At 45.5% G+C, this 21,444-nt stretch overlaps 2 protein-coding genes and 1 long non-coding RNA gene across 5 annotated transcripts in view; 2 read left to right on the top strand and 1 right to left on the bottom strand.

Annotated features, from left to right (window-relative positions):
• The window catches only part of LOC112220605 (RING finger protein 44), a 32,131-nt gene extending 22,299 nt beyond the window's left edge, over nucleotides 1–9,832 (top strand). For all 3 annotated transcript variants that reach the window (XM_042303548.1, XM_042303550.1, XM_042303549.1), the window contains exons 8-11: nucleotides 2,674–2,761; nucleotides 4,516–4,637; nucleotides 8,787–8,886; nucleotides 9,149–9,832. In XM_042303548.1, the coding sequence (XP_042159482.1) occupies nucleotides 2,674–2,761; nucleotides 4,516–4,637; nucleotides 8,787–8,886; nucleotides 9,149–9,211 (373 nt within the window). In that variant the 3' untranslated portion in view covers nucleotides 9,212–9,832. The remainder of the gene's footprint in view (nucleotides 1–2,673; nucleotides 2,762–4,515; nucleotides 4,638–8,786; nucleotides 8,887–9,148) is intronic.
• Nucleotides 9,833–11,655: 1,823 nt separating this feature from the next.
• LOC121840395 lies at nucleotides 11,656–16,012 on the top strand. Its single transcript, XR_006079609.1, has 2 exons — nucleotides 11,656–11,994; nucleotides 12,121–16,012. It is a non-coding gene; the product is annotated as an uncharacterized LOC121840395 (long non-coding RNA).
• Nucleotides 16,013–21,267: 5,255 nt separating this feature from the next.
• Nucleotides 21,268–21,444, bottom strand: part of LOC121840394 (FAS-associated factor 2) — an 11,480-nt gene continuing 11,303 nt past the window's right edge. Inside the window, exon 11 of the mRNA XM_042303547.1 lies at nucleotides 21,268–21,444. This exon is cut by the window's right edge and continues 598 nt beyond it. The gene's annotated coding sequence lies outside the window, so the exon portion shown is untranslated.

Raw genomic sequence — 21,444 nt, 5'->3', positions numbered from 1 at the left:
TTACGCTGCTGCTACTCTCTGTTTATTATCATCTAACCCGTCTTTACGCTGCTGCTACTCTCTGTTTATTATCATCTAACCCGTCTTTACGCTGCTGCTACTCTCTGTTTATTATCATCTAACCCGTCTTTACGCTGCTGCTACTCTCTGTTTATTATCATCTAACCATCTTTAACCCTGTTTATTATCATCTAACGCTTTGCTGCTACTCTCTGTTTATTATCATCTAACCCGTCTTTACGCTGCTGCTACTCTCTGTTTATTATCATCTAACCCGTCTTTACGCTGCTGCTACTCTCTGTTTATTATCATCTAACCCGTCTTTACGCTGCTGCTACTCTCTGTTTATTATCATCTAACCCGTCTTTACGCTGCTGCTACTCTCTGTTTATTATCATCTAACCCGTCTTTATGCTGCTGCTACTCTCTGTTTATTATCATCTAACCCCGTCTTTACGCTGCTACTACGCCTGCTACTCTGTTTATTATCATCTAACCCGTCTTTACGCTGCTGCTACTCTCTGTTTATTATCATCTAACCCGTCTTTACGCTGCTGCTACTCTCTGTTTATTATCATCTAACCCGTCTTTACGCTGCTGCTACTCTCTGTTTATTATCATCTAACCCGTCTTTACGCTGCTGCTACTCTCTGTTTATTATCATCTATGCACCCCAACCCGTCTTTACGCTGCTGCTACTCTCTGTTTATTATCATCTAACCCGTCTTTACGCTGCTGCTACTCTCTGTTTATTATCATCTAACCCGTCTTTACGCTGCTGCTACTCTCTGTTTATTATCATCTAACCCGTCTTTATGCTGCTGCTACTCTCTGTTTTCATTATCATCTAACCCCTCTTTATGCTGCTGCTACTCTCTGTTTATTATCATCTTTATGCTGCTGCTACTCTCTGTTTATTATCATCTAACCCCTCTTTATGCTGCTGCTACTCTCTGTTTATCATCATTATGCACCCCAACCCCTCTTTATGCTGCTGCTACTCTCTGTTTATCATCTATGCACCCCAACCCCTCTTTATGCTGCTGCTACTCTCTGTTTATTATCATCTATGCACCCCAACCCCTCTTTATGCTGCTGCTACTCTCTGTTTATTATCATCTATGCACCCCAACCCCTCTTTATGCTGCTGCTACTCTCTGTTTATTATCATCTATGCACCCCAACCCCTCTTTATGCTGCTGCTACTCTCTGTTTATCATCTATCATCTAACCCTCTTTATGCTGCTACTCTCTGTTTATTATCATCTATCTTTATGCTGCTGCTACTCTCTGTTTATCATCATCTATGCACCCCAACCCCTCTTTACACTGCTGCTACTCTCTGTTTATTATCTATGCACCCCAACCCCTCTTTATGCTGCTGCTACTCTCTGTTTATTATCATCTAACCCGTCTTTATGCTGCTGCTACTCTCTGTTTATTATCATCTAACCAACCCGTCTTTACGCTGCTGCTACTCTCTGTTTATCATTTATGCACCCCAACCCCTCTTTATGCTGCTGCTACTCTCTGTTTATCATCTATGCACCCCAACCCTCTTTATGCTGCTGCTACTCTCTGTTTATTATCATCTATGCACCCCTGTTTATTAATCCCCTCTTTACGCTGCTGCTACTCTCTGTTTATTATCATCTATGCACCAGCCCCTCTTTATGCCCCTCTGTTTTACGCTGCTGCTACTCTCTGTTTATTATCATCTATGCACCCCAACCCCTCTTTATGCTGCTGCTACTCTCTGTTTATTATCATCTATGCATAGTCCCCTCTTTACGCTGCTGCTCTCTCTGTTTATTATCATCTATGCACCCCAACCCCTCTTTATGCTGCTGCTACTGTTAATGATATATATGCATAGTCACTTTAACCTCTCTACTGTATATAGCCTCTCTACTGTATATAGCCCCTCTACTGTATATAGCCCCTCTACTGTATATAGCCTCTACTGTATATAGCCTCTCTACTGTATATAGCCTGTCTTCTACACCTGTTGTAGTCAGCATTTCACTGTGAGGTCTACTACACCTGTTGTAGTCAGCATTTCACTGTGAGGTCTACTACACCTGTTGTAGTCAGCATTTCACTGTGAGGTCTACTACACCTGTTGTAGTCAGCATTTCACTGTAAGGTCTACTACACCTGTTGTATTCAGCATTTCACTGTGAGGTCTACTACACCTGTTGTAGTCAGCATTTCACTGTGAGGTCTACTACACCTGTTGTAGTCAGCATTTCAATGTAAGGTCTACTACACCTGTTGTAGTCAGCATTTCACTGAGGTTTACACCTGTTGTAGTCAGCATTTCACTGTAAGGTCTACTACACCTGTTGTAGTCAGCATTTCACTGTGAGGTCTACTACACCTGTTGTAGTCAGCATTTCACTGTGAGGTTTACACCTGTTGTATTCAGCATTTCACTGTTAGGTCTACTACACCTGTTGTATTCGGCATTTCACTGTGAGGTCTACTACACCTGTTGTAGTCAGCATTTCACTGTGAGGTCTACTACACCTGTTGTAGTCAGCATTTCACTGTGAGGTCTACTACACCTGTTGTAGTCAGCATTTCACTGTAAGGTCTACCTACACCTGTTGTATTCAGCACACGTGACAAATCAACTTTGATTTGATATGTGACTGTTCTGTCTCTGTGCAGGTCGATGCTTCCTGTGCCTCCTACAGCAGTGGGACCAGCAATCAGTCTGGACCTGGATGTAAACGATGTGGAGATGGAGAACTATGAGGTGAGAGGACCAGGTCATCAACACACTTAGAAAAAACACACTGTTTTTCTTTCTGTGTATTTCTGTGTTTGTATCTGCACGTGTATCAGGGCCAGTTGTTTTGGATGTTTTGTTTTAGTTTGGGGGGGTTGACCAGTATTTCCAGCATTATCCACTAGATTTGCTGCAGGTAGAAAATCCTTGGAAATTGTCTTTATCTATATATATTTACAGTGGGGCAAAAAAAGTATTTAGTCAGCCACCAATTGTGCAAGTTCTCCCACTTAAAAAGATGAGAGAGGCCTGTAATTTTCATCATAGGTACACTTCAACTACGACAGGGAAAATGAGAAAAAAAATCCAGAAAATCACATTGTAGGATTTTTAATGAATTTATTTGCAAATTATGGTGGAAAATAAGTATTTAAGCCAGGACAGGCGTTGCTCTACGAATCTTAATGGTAAAAAGCCTATTATTTGGCAGAGAATAGTATTTGTAGTTCAGTGATTCCTCACTTCGCTCAATCTGATCCTCCCCAACAGAAGTTGTCATTTTAAAAATGGGTCAAATATGGGCAGTCCCCCCCCACCCACCACCAAGCACTCACTCACAACATTATTTAATTGGCAAAATCAAATCAAAGTTGATTTGTTACGTGCGCTGAAATACAACAGGTGTAGGTAGACCTTACAGTGAAATGCTGAATACAACAGGTGTAGTAGACCTTACAGTGAAATGCTGAATACAACAGGTGTAGTAGACCTTACAGTGAAATGCTGAATACAACAGGTGTAGGTAGACCTTACAGTGAAATGCTGAATACAACAGGTGTAGTAGACCTTACAGTGAAATGCTGAATACAACAGGTGTAGTAGACCTTACAGTGAAATGCTGAATACAACAGGTGTAGTAGACCTCACAGTGAAATGCTGAATACAACAGGTGTAGTAGACCTCACAGTGAAATGCTGAATACAACAGGTGTAGTAGACCTCACAGTGAAATGCTGAATACAACAGGTGTAGTAGACCTCACAGTGAAATGCTGAATACAACAGGTGTAGTAGACCTTACAGTGAAATGCCGAATACAACAGGTGTAGTAGACCTTACAGTGAAATGCTGAATACAACAGGTGTAGTAGACCTTACAGTGAAATGCTGAATACAACAGGTGTAGTAGACCTCACAGTGAAATGCTGAATACAACAGGTGTAGTAGACCTCACAGTGAAATGCTGAATACAACAGGTGTAGTAGACCTCACAGTGAAATGCTGAATACAACAGGTGTAGTAGACCTCACAGTGAAATGCTGAATACAACAGGTGTAGTAGACCTCACAGTGAAATGCTGAATACAACAGGTGTAGTAGACCTCACAGTGAAATGCTGAATACAACAGGTGTAGTAGACCTTACAGTGAAATGCTGAATACAACAGGTGTAGTAGACCTCACAGTGAAATGCTTACTTACAGGCTCTAACCACTAGTGAAAAAAAGGTATTAGGTGAACAATAGGTAAAGAAATAAAACAACAGTAAGAAGACAGTCTATATACAGTAGAGAGGCTATATACAGTAGAGAGGCTATATACAGTAGTGAGGCTACATACAGTACAGAAGCTATATACAGACACCGGTTGGTCAGGCTGATTACAGACAAATTGTGTCAATTAAAGCCCATTTCCTAGGATCATTTCCAAACCTAGTGGAAAATACTGGTCAATAAAAAATAAACCAAAACAACTGTCCCTGAATATCTCTCTCACACACCCTCAGGCATTACTGAACCTGGCTGAAAGGCTGGGAGAGGCTAAACCACGAGGAATCACCAAGGCAGACATCGAGCAGCTTCCATCCTACAGGTTCAACCTCGACAACCATCAATCTGAACAAACGCTGTGAGATAATCTGCTATTGTCTTATTTCACTCACCCATCTACCTGTCTGGTTGGTTGAATAGGGCTGGGCGGTATACTGTATTTTACTATATACCGTTATTAATGCACGGACCGGTTTGGGTTTTTAACTTCTACAATGGTATTTATTTGGTTTGTTAAATGTGATATGCACCTCCGGCGCGTGTAATGTCTGTTTTTTAAATATTTTACTCCGTTCTCTACTTGAGTTGTCTTTCTCCCTCTCCTCCTGATGCATGCCACTTCTCACACCCAGCCCTGCCACTTCTCACACCCAGCCCTGCCCCCCTCTCACACCCAGCCCTGCCCCCTCTCACACCCAGCCCTGCCCCCTCTCACACCCAGCCCTGCCCCCTCTCACACCCAGCCCTGCCCCCTCTCACACCCAGCCCTGCCACTTCTCACACCCAGCCCTGCCCCCTCTCACACCCAGCCCTGCCCCCTCTCACACCCAGCCCTGCCACTTCTCACACCCAGCCCTGCCCCCTCTCACACCCAGCCCTGCCCCCTCTCACACCCAGCCCTGCCACTTCTCACACCCAGCCCTGCCCCCTCACACCCAGCCCTGCCCCCTCTCACACCCAGCCCTGCCACTTCTCACACCCAGCCCTGCCACTTCTCACACCCAGCCCTGCCCCCTCTCACACCCAGCCCTGCCCCCTCTCACACCCAGCCCTGCCACTTCTCACACCCAGCCCTGCCACTTCTCACACCCAGCCCTGCCCCCTCTCACACCCAGCCCTGCCCCCTCTCACACCCAGCCCTGCCCCCTTCTCACGCCCAGCCCTGCCCCCTCTCACGCCCAGCCCACCCCCTCTCACACCCAGCCCTGCCCCCTCTCACACCCAGCCCTGCCCCCCTCTCACACCCAGCCCTGCCCCCTCTCACATCACACCACGCCCCCCTCTCACATCACACCACGCCCCCCCTCTCACATCACACCCTGCCCCCTCTCACATCCCACCCTGCCCCCTCTCACATCCAGCCCTGCCCCCCTCTCACATCACACCACGCACCCGTTCCTCTCACACCCAGCCCTGCCCCCTCTCACACCCAGCCCTGCCCCCTCTCACACCCAGCCCTGCCCCCTATCACACCACTCCCCCTCTCACATCACACCACTGCCCCCTCTCACATCACACCACTCCCCCCTCTCACATCACACCACTCCCCCTCTCACATCACACCACTCCCCCTCTCACATCACACCACGCCCCCTCTCACATCACACCACTCCCCCCTCTCACATCACACCACTGCCCCCTCTCACATCACACCACTGCCCCCTCTCACATCACACCACTCCCCCTCTCACATCACACCACTCCCCCTCTCACATCACACCACTCCCCCCTCTCACATCACACCACTCCCCCCCTCTCACATCACACCACTGCCCCCTCTCACATCACACCACTCCCCCCTCTCACATCACACCACTCCCCCTCTCACATCACACCACTGCCCCCTCTCACATCACACCACTCCCCCCTCTCACATCACACCACTCCCCCCTCTCACATCACACCACTCCCCCCTCTCACATCACACCACTCCCCCCCTCTCACATCACACCACTCCCCCTCTCACATCACACCACCCCCCTCTCACATCACACCACTCCCCCTCTCACATCACACCCAGCCCTGCCCCTTCTCACACCCAGCCCTGCCCCCCTCTGGCGCCTGTCACTCAAGGAGTGAGCAGTTGCTGGACCACAGAGTCACTTAGTTGCTGTTCACGCTGCAGTCTGCACGGTCAGATGGATGCTGCTTTCCACAAACGTTCTATAATGACACTTAGTTTATATCTTACTGTCTGCTAACTACTGTCTGCTAACTACTGTCTGCTAACTACTGTCTGCTAACTACTGTCTGCTAACTACTGTCTGCTAACTACTGTCTGCTAACTACTGTCTGCTAACTACTGTCTGCTAACTACTGTCTGCTAGTTTGTCTTTTCTTAACAAGTTGGCGCTGTAGAGAAATTGTACACTGAACAAAAAATATAAACACGAGATGTAAAGTGTTGGTCCCATGTTTCATGAGCTGAAATAAGAGATCCCAGAAATGTTCTGTACACACACATAAAAAAATAAATGTTTTTCTCTCAAATTGTAAACAAATTTACAATTTGCTACCGTGAAATGCTTACATACGAACCCCTAACCAACAATGTAGTTTAATAAAATACATAAAAGAATTAGAGATAAAAGTAACAAGTAATTAAAGAGCAGCAATAAAAATAACTATATACATGCTGAGACTGGACACCTGATGAAACTGAGGAGTATTTCTGTCTTCAATAAAGCCATTTTGTGGGAAAAACTTATTTTGATTGGCTGGGCCTAACTCTCCAGTGGGTGGGCATGTACCCTCCCAGGCCCACCCATGGCTGTGCCCCTGCCCAGTCATGTGAAATCTGTGGATTTAGGGCCCAATGAATTTATTTCAATTGACTGATTTCCTTATATGAACATTTAACTCAATAAAGTCATTGAAATTGTTGCATTTTATATTTTTGTTCAGGAAACTCGCTCGTTTGCCTCGCTTCCTTTCATGGAAAAGAATGTGCCAGGCCAGCTAGTTAGCATTAGCAGGCTACATCTAGCATTAGCAGGCTACATCTAGCATTAGCAGGCTACATCTAGCATTAGCAGGCTACATGTGGAACTTCCATCCTGGGGGCCTCCCGAGTGGCACAGCGGTCTTACGTGCTGACCAGAGGTTGAAAAGCATTAAACATTTATGCCAATTTATCTAGCTTGCTGTTGCTAGATAATTTATCCTGGGATATAAACATTGGGTTGTTATTTTACCTGAAATGCACAAGGTCCTCTACTCTGATAATGAATCCACAGATGAAACGGTCAACCAAATGAGTTTTTCTTCATCTCTCCTCCTTCCTTTGGGCTTATTTTTTTTCTTCTTTTGGAATTTATATGGCTGTTGACAACCACCTTTATGGAGGAAATGCAGACATTTATGGAAATGCTGAAGGATTGAACAGTATAAACCAATCAGTCACTTATAATGTATGTGTTGCCACCCTAGGATCATGAACTACATCATGGCCTATTTATTGCCTTAACTCCCCTTATCTTACCTCATTTGCACCCACTGTAAATATAATTTGTTTTATTCTACTGTATTATTGACTGTATGTTTGTTTTACTCCATGTGTAACTCTGTGTCGTTGTATGTGTCGAACTACTTTGCTTTATCTTGGCCAGGTCGCAATTGTAAATGAGAACTTGTTCTCAACTAGCCGACCTGGTTAAATAAAGGTGAAATAAAATGAAGTATATTTGTAACTTTTATTGTTCCAAAACATAAAATAATATCAAATACTGTGAACAATATTGTGATATGATATTTTGGCTGTATCGCTCAGCCCTACCATCCATCCACCCCATCCACCCACCCATCCATCCACCCACCCATCCATCCACCCATCCCATCTATCCACCCATCCATCCACCCCATCCATCCCATCCATCCACCCATCCATCCCATCCATCCATCCCACCCATCCCATCCACCCACCCACCCACCCACCCATCCCACCCATCCACCCACCCCCACCCACCCACCCATCCACCCATCCATCCATCCATCCATCCACCCACCCACCATCCACCCATCCACCCACCCATCCATCCACCCACCCCATCCACCCATCCATCCACCCATCCCATCCCATCTATCCACCCATCCATCCACCCCATCCATCCACCCATCCATCCATCCATCCATCCATCCACCCACCCATCCATCCATCCATCCATCCATCCACCCATCCATCCATCCACCCATCCATCCATCCATCCACCCATCCATCCATCCATCCATCCATCCATCCATCCATCCCATCCATCCACCCACCCATCCATCCATCCACCCATCCCATCCACCCACCCATCCACCCATCCCATCCATCCACCCATCCATCCACCCATCCATCCATCCATCCCATCCATTCCATCCATCCACCCATCCATCCCACCCATCCATCCATCCATCCATCCATCCATCCATCCATCCATCCATTGTAACAGTAACTGTCTTGTCCTTTTTAAACATGCAGTATTCCAGAACCTGATGATGCTCTGTGTGATACTCTCTCTTCCAGGTGTGTTGTGTGCTTTAGTGACTTCGAGTGTCGGCAGCTGCTGAGGGTATTACCCTGCAACCACGAGTTCCACGCCAAGTGTGTCGACAAATGGTTAAAGGTAAGCTCATTCCATCCCATCGTTAACTCTATGGTCTCAAATGGCACCCTATTCCCTGTATAGTACACTACTTTTAACCAGGGTGGCACCCTATTCCCTATATAGTGCACTATGTTTGACCAGGGTGGTACCCTATTCCCTATATAGTACACTACTTTTAACCAGGGTGGCACCCTGTTCCCTATATAGTACACTACTTTTTACCAGAGCCCAAGTGCGATGGACAGGTTAACACCTCTTTTTTTTTTTGTCTTCCTTCTAGACCAATCGCACTTGCCCAATCTGCCGGGCGAACGCGTCAGAGGTGCACCGCGAGGTGGAGTGAGTGATACCCAGGCTTCTGGATCTTTGATTGGAAAGCAGCACAAAACTAAACCCACAGAGTCTGTCTGTCTGTCTTAGCGCCTGCCTCAGCCTGCCTGGGGACGTCTGCCACCAACCCTGCTTGCGTCCCCCACCCCCCACAACTACTCCTGCCCCACCTCAACAACAATAAGCAATCTAAGATTGCATGTTTGAGGCCCTTCCCTCGGTCGTACCTCTGTTGTGCTTCTACTGCTGCATCTGATGGAAAAAGCTACTGCCTGCTACCAACCCATAGTCACAGAGTTGTCCTGTCAGTCCGTCTGTCTCCCTGGGATAGCCATTGATCCACCACCTTGATCTGCTCCTCTGCCTGGGTCAGTGTTGCAGATTCTGGGATAGCCATTGATCCACCACCTTGATCTGCTCCTCTGCCTGGGTCAGTGTTGCAGATTCCAAAGATGTGACCTACCATATGTTGTTATCGTCGTCGGGCTTTTACGTTGACAAGTTGTTGTTTTGTTATCTTGTGGTTTTGGTTAGTTCTTTGTGACAGAGGGGTGTTGGAGGTTCCTGCATTGGAGATGGTGATGGTGATGGGGGGGGGTGTGTTTTAAGTTTTAAGGACCTGGTGGAGCCGGAGATGGTGATGGGGGGGGTGTTTTAAGCCTGGTGGAACCGGAGATGGTGATGGGGGGGTGTTTTAAGGGCCTGGTGGAGATGGTGATGGGGGGTGTGTTTTAAGGGCCTGGTGGAGATGGTGATGGTGGAGATGGTGATGGGGGGGTGTGTTTTAAGGACCTGGTGGAGATGGTGATGGGGGGGGTGTGTTTTAAGGGCCTGGTGGAGATGGTGATGGGGTGGGGGGTGTTTTAAGGACCTGGTGGAGCCGGAGATGGTGATGGGGTGGGGGTGTTTTAAGGACCTGGTGGAGCCGGAGATGGTGATGGGTGAGGGCCTGGTGGAGATGGTGATGGGGTGGGGGTGTTTTAAGGACCCTGAGATGGTGGGGGGGTGTGTTTTAAGGACCTGGTGGAGATGGTGATGGGGGGTGTGTTTTAAGGGCCTGGTGGAGATGGTGATGGGGTGGGGGGTGTTTTAAGGACCTGGTGGAGATGGTGATGGGGTGGGGGTGTTTTAAGGACCTGGTGGAGATGGTGATGGGGTGGGGGGTGTTTTAAGGACCTGGTGGAGATGGTGATGGGGGGGGTGTTTTAAGGGCCTGGTGGAGATGGTGATGGGGGGGTTAGGGACCTGGTGGAGATGGTGTTTTAAGGGCCTGGTGGAGATGGTGATGGGGGTTTAAGGACCTGGTGGAGATGGTGATGGGGGGGGGTGTTTTAAGGGCCTGGTGGAGATGGTGATGGGGTGGGGGGTGTTTTAAGGACCTGGTGGAGATGGTGATGGGGGGGTGTTTTAAGGACCTGGTGGAGATGGTGATGGGGTGGGGGTGTTTTAAGGACCTGGTGGAGATGGTGATGGGGGGGTGTTTTAAGGACCTGGTGGAGATGGTGATGGGGGGGTGTTTTAAGGGCCTGGTGGAGATGGTGATGGGGGGGTGTTTTAAGGGCTTGGTGGAGATGGTGATGGGGGGGGTTTAAGGGCCTGGTGGAGATGGTGATGGGGTGGGGGGTGTTTTAAGGACCTGGTGGAGATGGTGATGGGGTGGGGGTGTTTTAAGGACCTGGTGGAGATGGTGATGGGGGGGGGGTGACCTGGTGGAGATGGTGATGGGGGGGTGTTTTAAGGGCCTGGTGGAGATGGAGAGAGGCGTCACATGTTGTTTAATCAGGCCAATAATTGGAATACTACTACTGTAGGAGACTAGACCATTCTACTGGCTGTCATAGTACTGTAGGAGACGAGACCATTCTACTGGCTGGCTGACCATCACAGTACTGTAGGAGACGAGACCATTCTACTGGCTGTCATAGTACTGTAGGAGACTAGACCATTCTACTGGCTGACTGACCGTCATAGTACTGTAGGAGACTAGACCATTCTACTGGCTGTCATAGTACTGTAGGAGACTAGACCATTCCACTGGCTGACTGACCGTCATAGTACTGTAGGAGACTAGACCATTCTACTGGCTGTCATAGTACTGTAGGAGACGAGACCATTCTACTGGCTGACTGACCGTCACAGTACTGTAGGAGACTAGACCATTCTACTGGCTGTCATAGTACTGTAGGAGACTAGACCATTCCACTGGCTGGCTGACCGTCATAGTACTGTAGGAGACGAGACCATTCCACTGGCTGACTGACCGTCATAGTACTGTAGGAGACTAGACCATTCCACTGGCTGGCTGACCGTCATAGTACTGTAGGAGACTAGACCATTCCACTGGCTGACTGACCGTCACAGTACTGTCGGAGGACCATTCTACTGGCTGTCATAGTACTGTAGGAGACGAGACCATTCTACTGGCTGACTGACCATCACAGCTAGGAGACTGACCATTCTACTGGCTGTCATAGTACTGTAGGAGACTAGACCATTCTACTGGCTGACTGACCGTCACAGTACTGTAGGAGACTAGACCATTCTACTGGCTGTCATAGTACTGTAGGAGACGAGACCATTCCACTGGCTGACTGACCGTCACAGTACTGTAGGAGACAAGACCGTTCCACTGGCTGACTGACTGTCATAGTACTGTAGGAGACTAGACCATTCCACTGGCTGACTGACCGTTATAGTACTGTAGGAGACTAGACCATTCCACTGGCTGATTGACCGTTATAGTACTGTAGGAGACGAGACCATTCCACTGGCTGACTGACCGTCATAGTACTGTAGGTGACTAGACCATTCTACTGGCTGACTGACCGTCATAGTACTGTAGGAGACGAGACCATTCCACTGGCTGACTGACCGTCATAGTACTGTAGGAGGACCATTCCACTGGCTGTCATAGTACTGTAGGAGACGAGACCATTCCACTGGCTGACTGACCGTCATAGTACTGTAGGAGACAAGACCGTTCCACTGGCTGACTGACCGTCATAGTACTGTAGGAGACAAGACCGTTCCACTGGCTGACTGACCGTCATAGTACTGTAGGAGACGAGACCATTCCACTGGCTTGGAGGAGACGCCTGGCTGACTGACCGTTATAGTACTGTAGGAGACGAGACCATTCCACTGGCTTGGAGGAGACGCCTGGCTGACTGACCGTCATAGATGCATGTTTGTGTAGGTGACTGATGGGCAAAGTGACCTGTTAATAATATATGTTTTGCAATAATGTATTGATGATTTCAATAGTTTGTTCCCTTTTTGTTTGTGTTCTTTTTCCATCTGCTAATGCTATTGTGAAAGTGTGACTTGCTGTGGTTAAAATTAGCCTCATCTGGCACTGAGAATGATGATCCACCACTGACTTGTTGGGGATATATCTGCTCCTCCACGCCCTGTTGGTCCCCCCCTACTGTGATACACAACTGACTGGATGGAGGGATGGTGGAGGAAGAGGAGATACACAACTGACTGGACGGAGGGATGGTGGAGGAAGAGGAGAGATTATGCTGTGGAGTTGACGTTGTTGTTCTGGTGAAGGGAAGGGTCCTCATATTGGCTCCCAGAGAGAGAGAGAGAGAGAGCGAGGACAAAGCACTGCCTCTCTGTGAAATCATCTGCCCTTTCTGCACAATGACCACATCCATCCTCCTTGCCAACCTTGGCCCTCTGGGGAAAACCTGTGTGTGTGTGTGTGTGTGTGTGTGTGTGTGTGTGTGTGTGTGTGTGTGTGAGAGAGAGTCTGCTAGATTCTGAGCAGCACTGAAGGATTTGCATAGACTGTTGATTTTAAATTAGCAATATTTGAACCAAGTATCGCCACAACATTTTAAATGAGGAAGAAAAAAACCAAGCAAATGGAATGCTGGGGGATGGGTCTGCTGCACCTCTGCATCGATGAGGGATACAGGAGAGGGCCTTCACTACCCCAGCATCACCCACGCTGGCTGACTGCTGCTGTTGAGCTTCATGCATAAAACAGTGTGTGTAATGGGTTTAACGTGGACATTTAATCTTCCTGTTTTTGGAAGAACCAGGCTTTTATCTCTTTGTTTGTGAGCCAAATATTACATATATATATATATACATATATATATATATATATATACTCTTTCAAGATTTCAGATATGCCTTCTCAAGACCTTGACAAGCACAAACCTATTATTACTTACTAATCTTTCAAAAGAAAAAAAATCCCGTTGTCATTTCCACTTGTTTTTAAGAGTATAGTTTTTAAATAGTATTATTTATTGGTTTTTAGCTATCTTAGAGACAACGTGTTAAAGGACAAGGTCAGAGCACTAACGTGGGAGTGTGTGGTTAAATGGTGTGTGTTCTAATCTCAAGGCAACTTAACTTGGGTCAGGTCTTGTTGTTAGGCCGTGCTAACTAATGGTGTTGTAAAAGATTCATGTTGTATGCTGCATAGCGTCAGTGTGAAAGCTTCTCGATAATCGTCTTGTTTTGAAGACAAAATAATGTTATAACTCCCTGTTGTAAAACATCTCTAGTGACCTGACAAGACAGACGCTCTGGCTTTGTCCCAGCTGAGCTGACTGCACTATTTACAGTGATGATCAGGACAGGAAGGGGTTGGAGACAAAGATGGAGGGAGGAGTGGTGTTTGGTAGAGTGATACTGTTGGACATCTATAGGGTTGTGTCCCAAATGGTATCCTATGTAGTGCACTACTTTTGACCAGGGCCCATAGGGACCAATGCACTATATATAGTGATAGGGTTCCACTTGGGACTGTCCTCATCTTTGTTCAGATTTCCAAAAAGAAATGTTGTTGGGGTAAAAAAAATAATATATATAAATATAAAATGTTACTCTGGGTGTCTTTTGTAAGTGTTGTGTGAGTAGGGGGACTCCTTTCTATTCCCAACTACACCAATAAGCACTGATAGGCAGATGTAACTTTTTCTATAGCGAATGTGAGTCTCTTTGTGACGTGTGTTACCACCTTTAAAGAATGAGAAAAAAAAAAGCCATCTTGATGAGTTTAAAGTAAAAACCCACAGCTTTGAGAGTTAATCTGTGTACATATCTGTCCACTGGCATATAAAACAATCCCTCAGGGCTTCTCAGTATATAAGAATAAAGGAAAACGGTCTGTTTTGATGGGACAGATACCATGAAAGGATTGGTGGTGGATTTGAATTGTTCTTGGTTGTTTTCCTCAGCCCACGCATATTTTTAATGTAATCTATTCAAATACTAGTAATAATAATTGTTGACTTATGATTTTTTTTTGCCAGAGTAGTGGATATTGCATCATATTATCATACATTTAGTTTGTGTTCTTAAACAACCACACGATGTACAGACATGTATACTTACATAACGGTTGTGATCAATTTTAAAACGTGCCATTGATGCACACTATCCTACCTAAACATATTTTAAAAAACACTTCCAAAACAACTCTAAAGGTGTTTGCATGATTTAAAACAAATTTTTAAAAAATAAAATAAAACCAAGTGTGTATTTTCAGTGAACGATATCTAGCCATGGGGGACGGTGGACTATTTAACGGTGCACAACATGCATGTCCTACTCGGTCCCAACTGGTTTTTAGCTCTAGTCGGCTTCGGGTTCGTTCTTCAGATGGCGTTCCGTCACTGCTCAGCTGATAACTGCCATGCGTTGTACTGCACACGTTTGTAACCCAACTGAATCACTACAAGATTTTATTTGCGCTTTTATTAAAATTAAAGTTGTCTGGACTTGGAACTGGGGAGAAATCCTGGATTTTTAAAGTTGTTTAGTTAGCATACATATTATATGTTATTATTGCGTTAGATAATAAACCTGTCTAGAACCTAGGTAACTGAAAGCCATAGTGAAAAACCATTCTGATCTGATTTAGGTATGATGTTGTTTGACATGAGGATCTGATTGGATGGATTCTTAGAGCATGTTGCTATGCTAATAGCCTTAAAATGGTCAGTTACATTCAACACAGTTAAAGGACATTTAAAAAAATAAAAAATAAATGTTAGTCAAACTAATAACCACCTACTTTATTCTCAATGTAGATTTGACATCTAGATTTTTAAATGTCTTTTATTCACTTATTGAAACATTAGTGCCATGGTTTGGGGGTAAACATCTATTTGGCTTTAATGACCATATTGTAAAGGCTGAGGACATTTTAAAATCAAAACATAACAAAAATAGAATCTTGTAGTCTTTCTGTGATCCAATTAATTAATGATCTCACAGTGCGTGTGGTGCAAAGGAAAACAATTAGAAGAAAATGGTGTACCAGCTAAAATTCATTTTTATTTAGGATATGATTTCTGTGGTTGCGTCGTAGGTTTCCACTGTTTTCCAATGATCTGTTGCTGGTGGCGAGAATAGTGTTCTGTTTACTGCTTCTACTGCTTCTACGGGGGCTTCCCATCCAACCGGCCAGGGGCATGTTCGGTGTTAGAAACAACAGATGTTTGCTTTGGTACTTGCACATTTACAGTTACCTCAATTTTGCCACCTTTTGGATTTTAAAAAAATATAAAAAAATAATAGCTAATATATTATACATATATATATATATATATGTATATTAGGACAATGGTTCTATGTTTTCATTCCATTGGAAGCATATTGTTTGTAGCATTTAACTAGTTAGTGTATACACACCTGTATACTGATTGACATTTTTCAGATTTGTACTTTTTTAAACTGAAAGTTGCTAGTTCTGCTTTACCCGAGTCGTGCAATCATTTATTTTTTATTTTTATCGTGGCTGATTTGAGAGTGTTGTTCACTAATAAACGTATGATGTATACCAATATTACAACCGTCCCTTTGCCTGTTTTCACTGTAATCACCATTCGAGTTCACACAAAGTTGTCGTGAATGCTAGTATGGCACCCTATTCCCTATATAGTGCACTACTTTAGACCAGAGCCCTATGGAACCCTGTTCCCTATATAGTGCACTACTTTAGACCAGAGCCCTATATAGTGCACTACTTTAGACCAGAGCCCTATGGAACCCTGTTCCCTATATAGTGCACTACTTTTGACCAGAGCCCTATGGCGCCCTATTCCCTATAAAGTGCACTACTTTAGACCAGAGCCATATGGAACCCTGTTCCCTATATAGTGCACTACTTTAGACCAGAGCCCTATGGAACCCTGTGCACTACTTTAGACCAGAGCCCCCTATATAGTGCACTACTTTAGACCAGCCCTATGAACCCCCTATATAGTGCACTACTTTAGACCAGAGCCCAGTTCCCTATATAGTGCACTACTTTGGAACCCTGTTCCCTATGTAGTGCACTACTTTAGACCAGAGCCCTATTCCCTATATAGTGCACTACTTTAGACCAGAGCCCTATGGAACCCTGTTCCCTATATAGTGCACTACTTTAGACCAGAGCCCTATTCCCTATATAGTGACCAGAACCCTACTTTAGTGACCTTTAGACCAGAGCCCTATGGCACCCTATTCTCTATATAGTGCACTACTTTAGACCAGAGCCCTATGGAATCCTGTTCCCTATATAGTGCACTACTTTAGACCAGAGCCCTATGGCACCCTGTTCCCTATATAGTGAACTACTTTAGACCAGAGCCCTATTCCCTATATAGTGCACTACTTTAGACCAGAGCCCTATGGAACCCTGTTCCCTATATAGTGCACTACTTTTGACCAGAGCCCTATAGAACCCTGTTCCCTATAAAGTGCACTACTTTTGACCAGAGCCCTATAGAACCCTGTTCCCTATAAAGTGCACTACTTTTGACCAGAGGCCTATAGAACCCTGTTCCCTATAAAGTGCACTACTTTTGACCAGAGCCCTATAGAACCCTGTTCCCTATATAGTGCACTACTTTTGACCAGGGCCCTATAGAACCCTGTTCCCTATATAGTGCACTGCGTTTGACCAGAGCCCTATGGAACCCTGTTCCCTATATAGTGCACTACTTTTTACCAGAGCCCTATAGAACCCTGTTCCCTATATAGTGCACTACTTTTGACCAGAGCCCTATAGAACCTTGTTCCCTATATAGTGCACTACTTTTGACCAGAGCCCTATGGAACCTTGTTCCCTATATAGTGCACTACTTTTGACCAGAGCCCTATAGAACCTTGTTCCCTATATAGTGCACTACTTTTGACCAGAGCCCTATGGAACCCTGTTCCCTATAGAGTGCACTACGTTTGACCAGAGCCCTATGGAACCCTGTTCCCTATATAGTGCACTACTTTTGACCAGAGCCCTATAGAACCCTGTTCCCTATATAGTGCACTACTTTTGACCAGAGCCCTATAGAACCCTGTTCCCTATAAAGTGCACTACTTTTGACCAGAGCCCTATAGAACCCTGTTCCCTATAAAGTGCACTACTTTTGACCAGAGCCCTATAGAACCCTGTTCCCTATAAAGTGCACTACTTTTGACCAGAGCCCTATAGAACCCTGTTCCCTATATAGTGCACTACTTTTGACCAGAGCCCTATGGAACCTTGTTCCCTATAAAGTGCACTACTTTTGACCAGAGCCCTATAGAACCTTGTTCCCTATATAGTGCACTACTTTTGACCAGAGCCCTATGGAACCCTGTTCCCTATATAGTGCACTACTTTTGACCAGAGCCCTATAGAACCCTGTTCCCTATATAGTGCACTACTTTTGACCAGAGCCCTATGGAACCCTGTTCCCTATATAGCACTACTTTTGACCAGCCCTACTGTTCCCTATTAGTGCACTACAGACCAGCCCTATGGAACCCTGTTCCCTATATAGTGCACTACTTTTGACCAGAGCCCTATAGAACCCTGTTCCCTATATAGTGCACTACTTTTGACCAGAGCCCTATAGAACCCTGTTCCCTATAAAGTGCACTACTTTTGACCAGAGCCCTATAGAACCCTGTTCCCTATAAAGTGCACTACTTTTGACCAGAGCCCTATAGAACCCTGTTCCCTATAAAGTGCACTACTTTTGACCAGAGCCCTATAGAACCCTGTTCCCTATATAGTGCACTACTTTTGACCAGGGCCCTATAGAACCCTGTTCCCTATATAGTGCACTACTTTTGACCAGAGCCCTATAGAACCATGTTCCCTATATAGTGCACTACTTTTGACCAGGGCCCTATAGAATCCTGTTCCCTATAAAGTGCACTACTTTTGACCAGAGCCCTATAGAACCCTGTTCCCTATAAAGTGCACTACTTTTGACCAGAGCCCGAGGCTCTCATACTGTGTTGAGAAAAGGAATGTGATCTTGTGAGATCAGGATGAACATAGGATGGCAAAAAAACAAACTTTCTTCACAGCCAACTAGTATTCAATGAAACATTTACTAATAGGTTAGCATAATATGTTTGTTTCCTACATACACTACATGAGCAAAAGTATGTGGACACTTGCTTGTTGAACATCTCATTTCAAAATCATGGGCATTAATATGGAGTTGCCCCCCCCCCTTCCCCCCTTTGCTGCTATAACAGCCTCCACTCTTCTGGGAAGGCTTTCCACCAGATGTTGGAACATTGCTGCTATAACAGCCTCCACTCTTCTGGGAAGGCTTTCCACTAGATGTAGGAACATTGCTGCTATAACAGCCTCCACTCTTCTGGGAAGGCTTTCCACTAGATGTTGGAACATTGCTGCTATAACAGCCTCCACTCTTCTGGGAAGGCTTTCCACTAGATGTTGGAACATTGCTGCAGGGACTTGCTTCCATTCAGCCATACGAGCATTAGTGAGGTCGGTCACTGATGTTGGGCGATTAGGCCTGGCTCGTAGTCTGTATTCCAAAGTCTGTATTCTCAAAGGTTTTAGATGGGGTTGAGGTCAGGGCTCTGTGCAGGCCACACACAGTTCTTTAAAAAAAAAGTCACCTTTTATTTAACCAGGTAGGCCAGTTGAGAACAAGTTCTCATTTACAACTGCGACCTGGCCAAGATAAAGCAAAGCAGTGCGGCACAAACAACACAGAGTTACACATGGAATAAACAAACGTACAGTCAATAACACAATAGAAAATAAAAATAGACAAATCTATGTACATTGTGTGCAAATGTAGAAGAGTAGGGAGGTAAGGTAATAAATAGGCCCAAGAGGCGAAAATAATTACAATTTAGCATTAACACTGGAGTGATAGATGTGCAGATGATGATGTGCAAGTGGAGATACTGGGGTGCAAGAGGGTAAGTAATAATATGGGGATGAGGTAGTTGGGTGTGTTATTTACAGATTGGCTGTGTAGAGGTTCAGTGATCTGTAAGCTGCTCTGACAGCTGATGCTTAAAGTTAGAGAGGGAGATATAAGACACCAGCTTCAGTGATTTTTGCAATTCATTCCAGTCATTGGCAGCAGAGAACTGGAAGGAAAGGCGGCCAAAGGAAGTGTTGGCTTTGAGGATGACCAGTGAAATATACCTGCGGGAGCGTGTGCTACGGGTCGGTGTTGCTATGGTGACCAGTGAGCTGAGATAAGGCTTTACTTAGCAAAGACTTAAAGATGACCTGGAGCCAGTGGGTTTGGCGACGAGTATGAAGCGAGGGCCAGCCAACGAGAGCATACAGGTCGTAGACGTGGGTAGTGTATGGAGCTTTGGTGACAAAACGGATGACACTGTGATAGACTGCATCCAATTTGCTGAGTAGAGTGTTGGAGGCTATTTTGTAAATGACATCGTCGAAGTCGAGGATCGGTCGGATGGTCAGTTTTATGAGGGTAAGTTTGGCAGCATGAGTGAAGGATGCTTTGTTGGGAAATAGGAAGCCGATTCTAGATGTAACTTTGGATTGGAGATGATTAATGTGAGTCTGGAAGGAGAGTTTACAGTCTAACCAGACACCTAGGTATTTGTAGTTATCTACATATTCTAAGTCAGAGCCATCCAGAGTAGTGATGCTGGAAGGGCGGGAAGCGATCAGTTGGAAAGCATGCATTTCCTTTTTACTAGCATTTAAGAGCAGTTGGAGGCCACGGAAGGAGTGTTGTATGGTGTTGAAGCTCAATTGGAGGTTTGTTAGCAGTGTCCAAAGAAGGGCCAGAAGTATACAGAAGTTTTTCCACACTGATCTCGACAAACAATTTCTGTATGTACCTCGCTTTGTGCACAGGGGTATTGTCATGCTGAAACAGGAAAGGGCCTTTCCCCAAACTGTTCCCACAAACTTGGAAGCACAGAATCTTCTAGAACGTCATTGTATGCTGTAGCATTAAGATGTACCTTCACTGGAAACTAAGGGACCCAAACCATGAAAAACAGCCCCAGACCATTATTCCTCCTCCACCAAACATTACAGTTGGCACTACGCATTGGGGCAGGTAGCGTTGTCCTGGCATCCACGAAACCCATATTTGTCCGTGGGACTGCCAGATGGTGAAGCGTGACTCATCACTCCAGAGAACGCGTTTCCACTGCTCCAGAGTCCAATGGCAGCGAGCTCTACACCACTCCAGCCAACGCTTGGTGTTGTGATCTGAAGCTTGTGTGCGGCTGCTCTGCCACGGAAACCCATTTCATGAACTTCCCCACTAACAATTATTGTACTGACGTTGCTTCCAGATGCAGTTTGGAACTCAGTAGTGAGTGTTGCAACCGAGGACAGACAATGTTTACGCACTACAGCACTTGGCCATCCCCGTCTGTGAGCTTGTGTGACCTACCAGTTCACGGCTAAGCCATTGTTTCCACTTGACAATAACAGCACTTACAGTTGACCGGGGAAGCTCTAGCAGGGCCGGAATTTGACAAACTGACTTGTAAAGGTGGCATCCTATGACGGTGCCACGTCGAAAGTCACTCTTCAGTAAAGGCCATTCTACTGCCAATGTTTGTCTATGGAGATTGCATGGCTGTGTGCTTGATTTGAAACACCGATCAGCAAATCCAATTTGAAGGGGTGTACACATAGTTTTGTATTTATATCGTACCTACAAAAAAAAATATTAAAACTGACATGACTTCAAGATTAGCAGTTTCTGTGGGCTGGTAGGAAGGCTGAGATGTATTAGACCAAGAATGCCGGGGTTGGGAACAGAGCACTGACAGCCACTTCAAAATCAAAACCACCACAACATTTTAAAAATGTTTAATTTATAGTTGTTGGAAAATGACATCTTAAACATGACCAGCCCATTCCGATGTTACAGGAGAAATAGGCATCTATGAGTCACCACAGGCAGACTGTTATACTAGAGATAGGTAAAGCCACGTGTGAAAGCTGTGGCCCTCTTCTTGTTGAACTGGGTT

This window comes from Oncorhynchus tshawytscha, linkage group LG21 (assembly GCF_018296145.1).
Source record: "Oncorhynchus tshawytscha isolate Ot180627B linkage group LG21, Otsh_v2.0, whole genome shotgun sequence".
NCBI classification, from domain to species: Eukaryota; Metazoa; Chordata; class Actinopteri; order Salmoniformes; family Salmonidae; genus Oncorhynchus; species Oncorhynchus tshawytscha.
The sequence above is the reverse complement of the archived record's forward strand: the minus strand, read 5'-3'. Positions and strand labels throughout refer to the sequence as shown.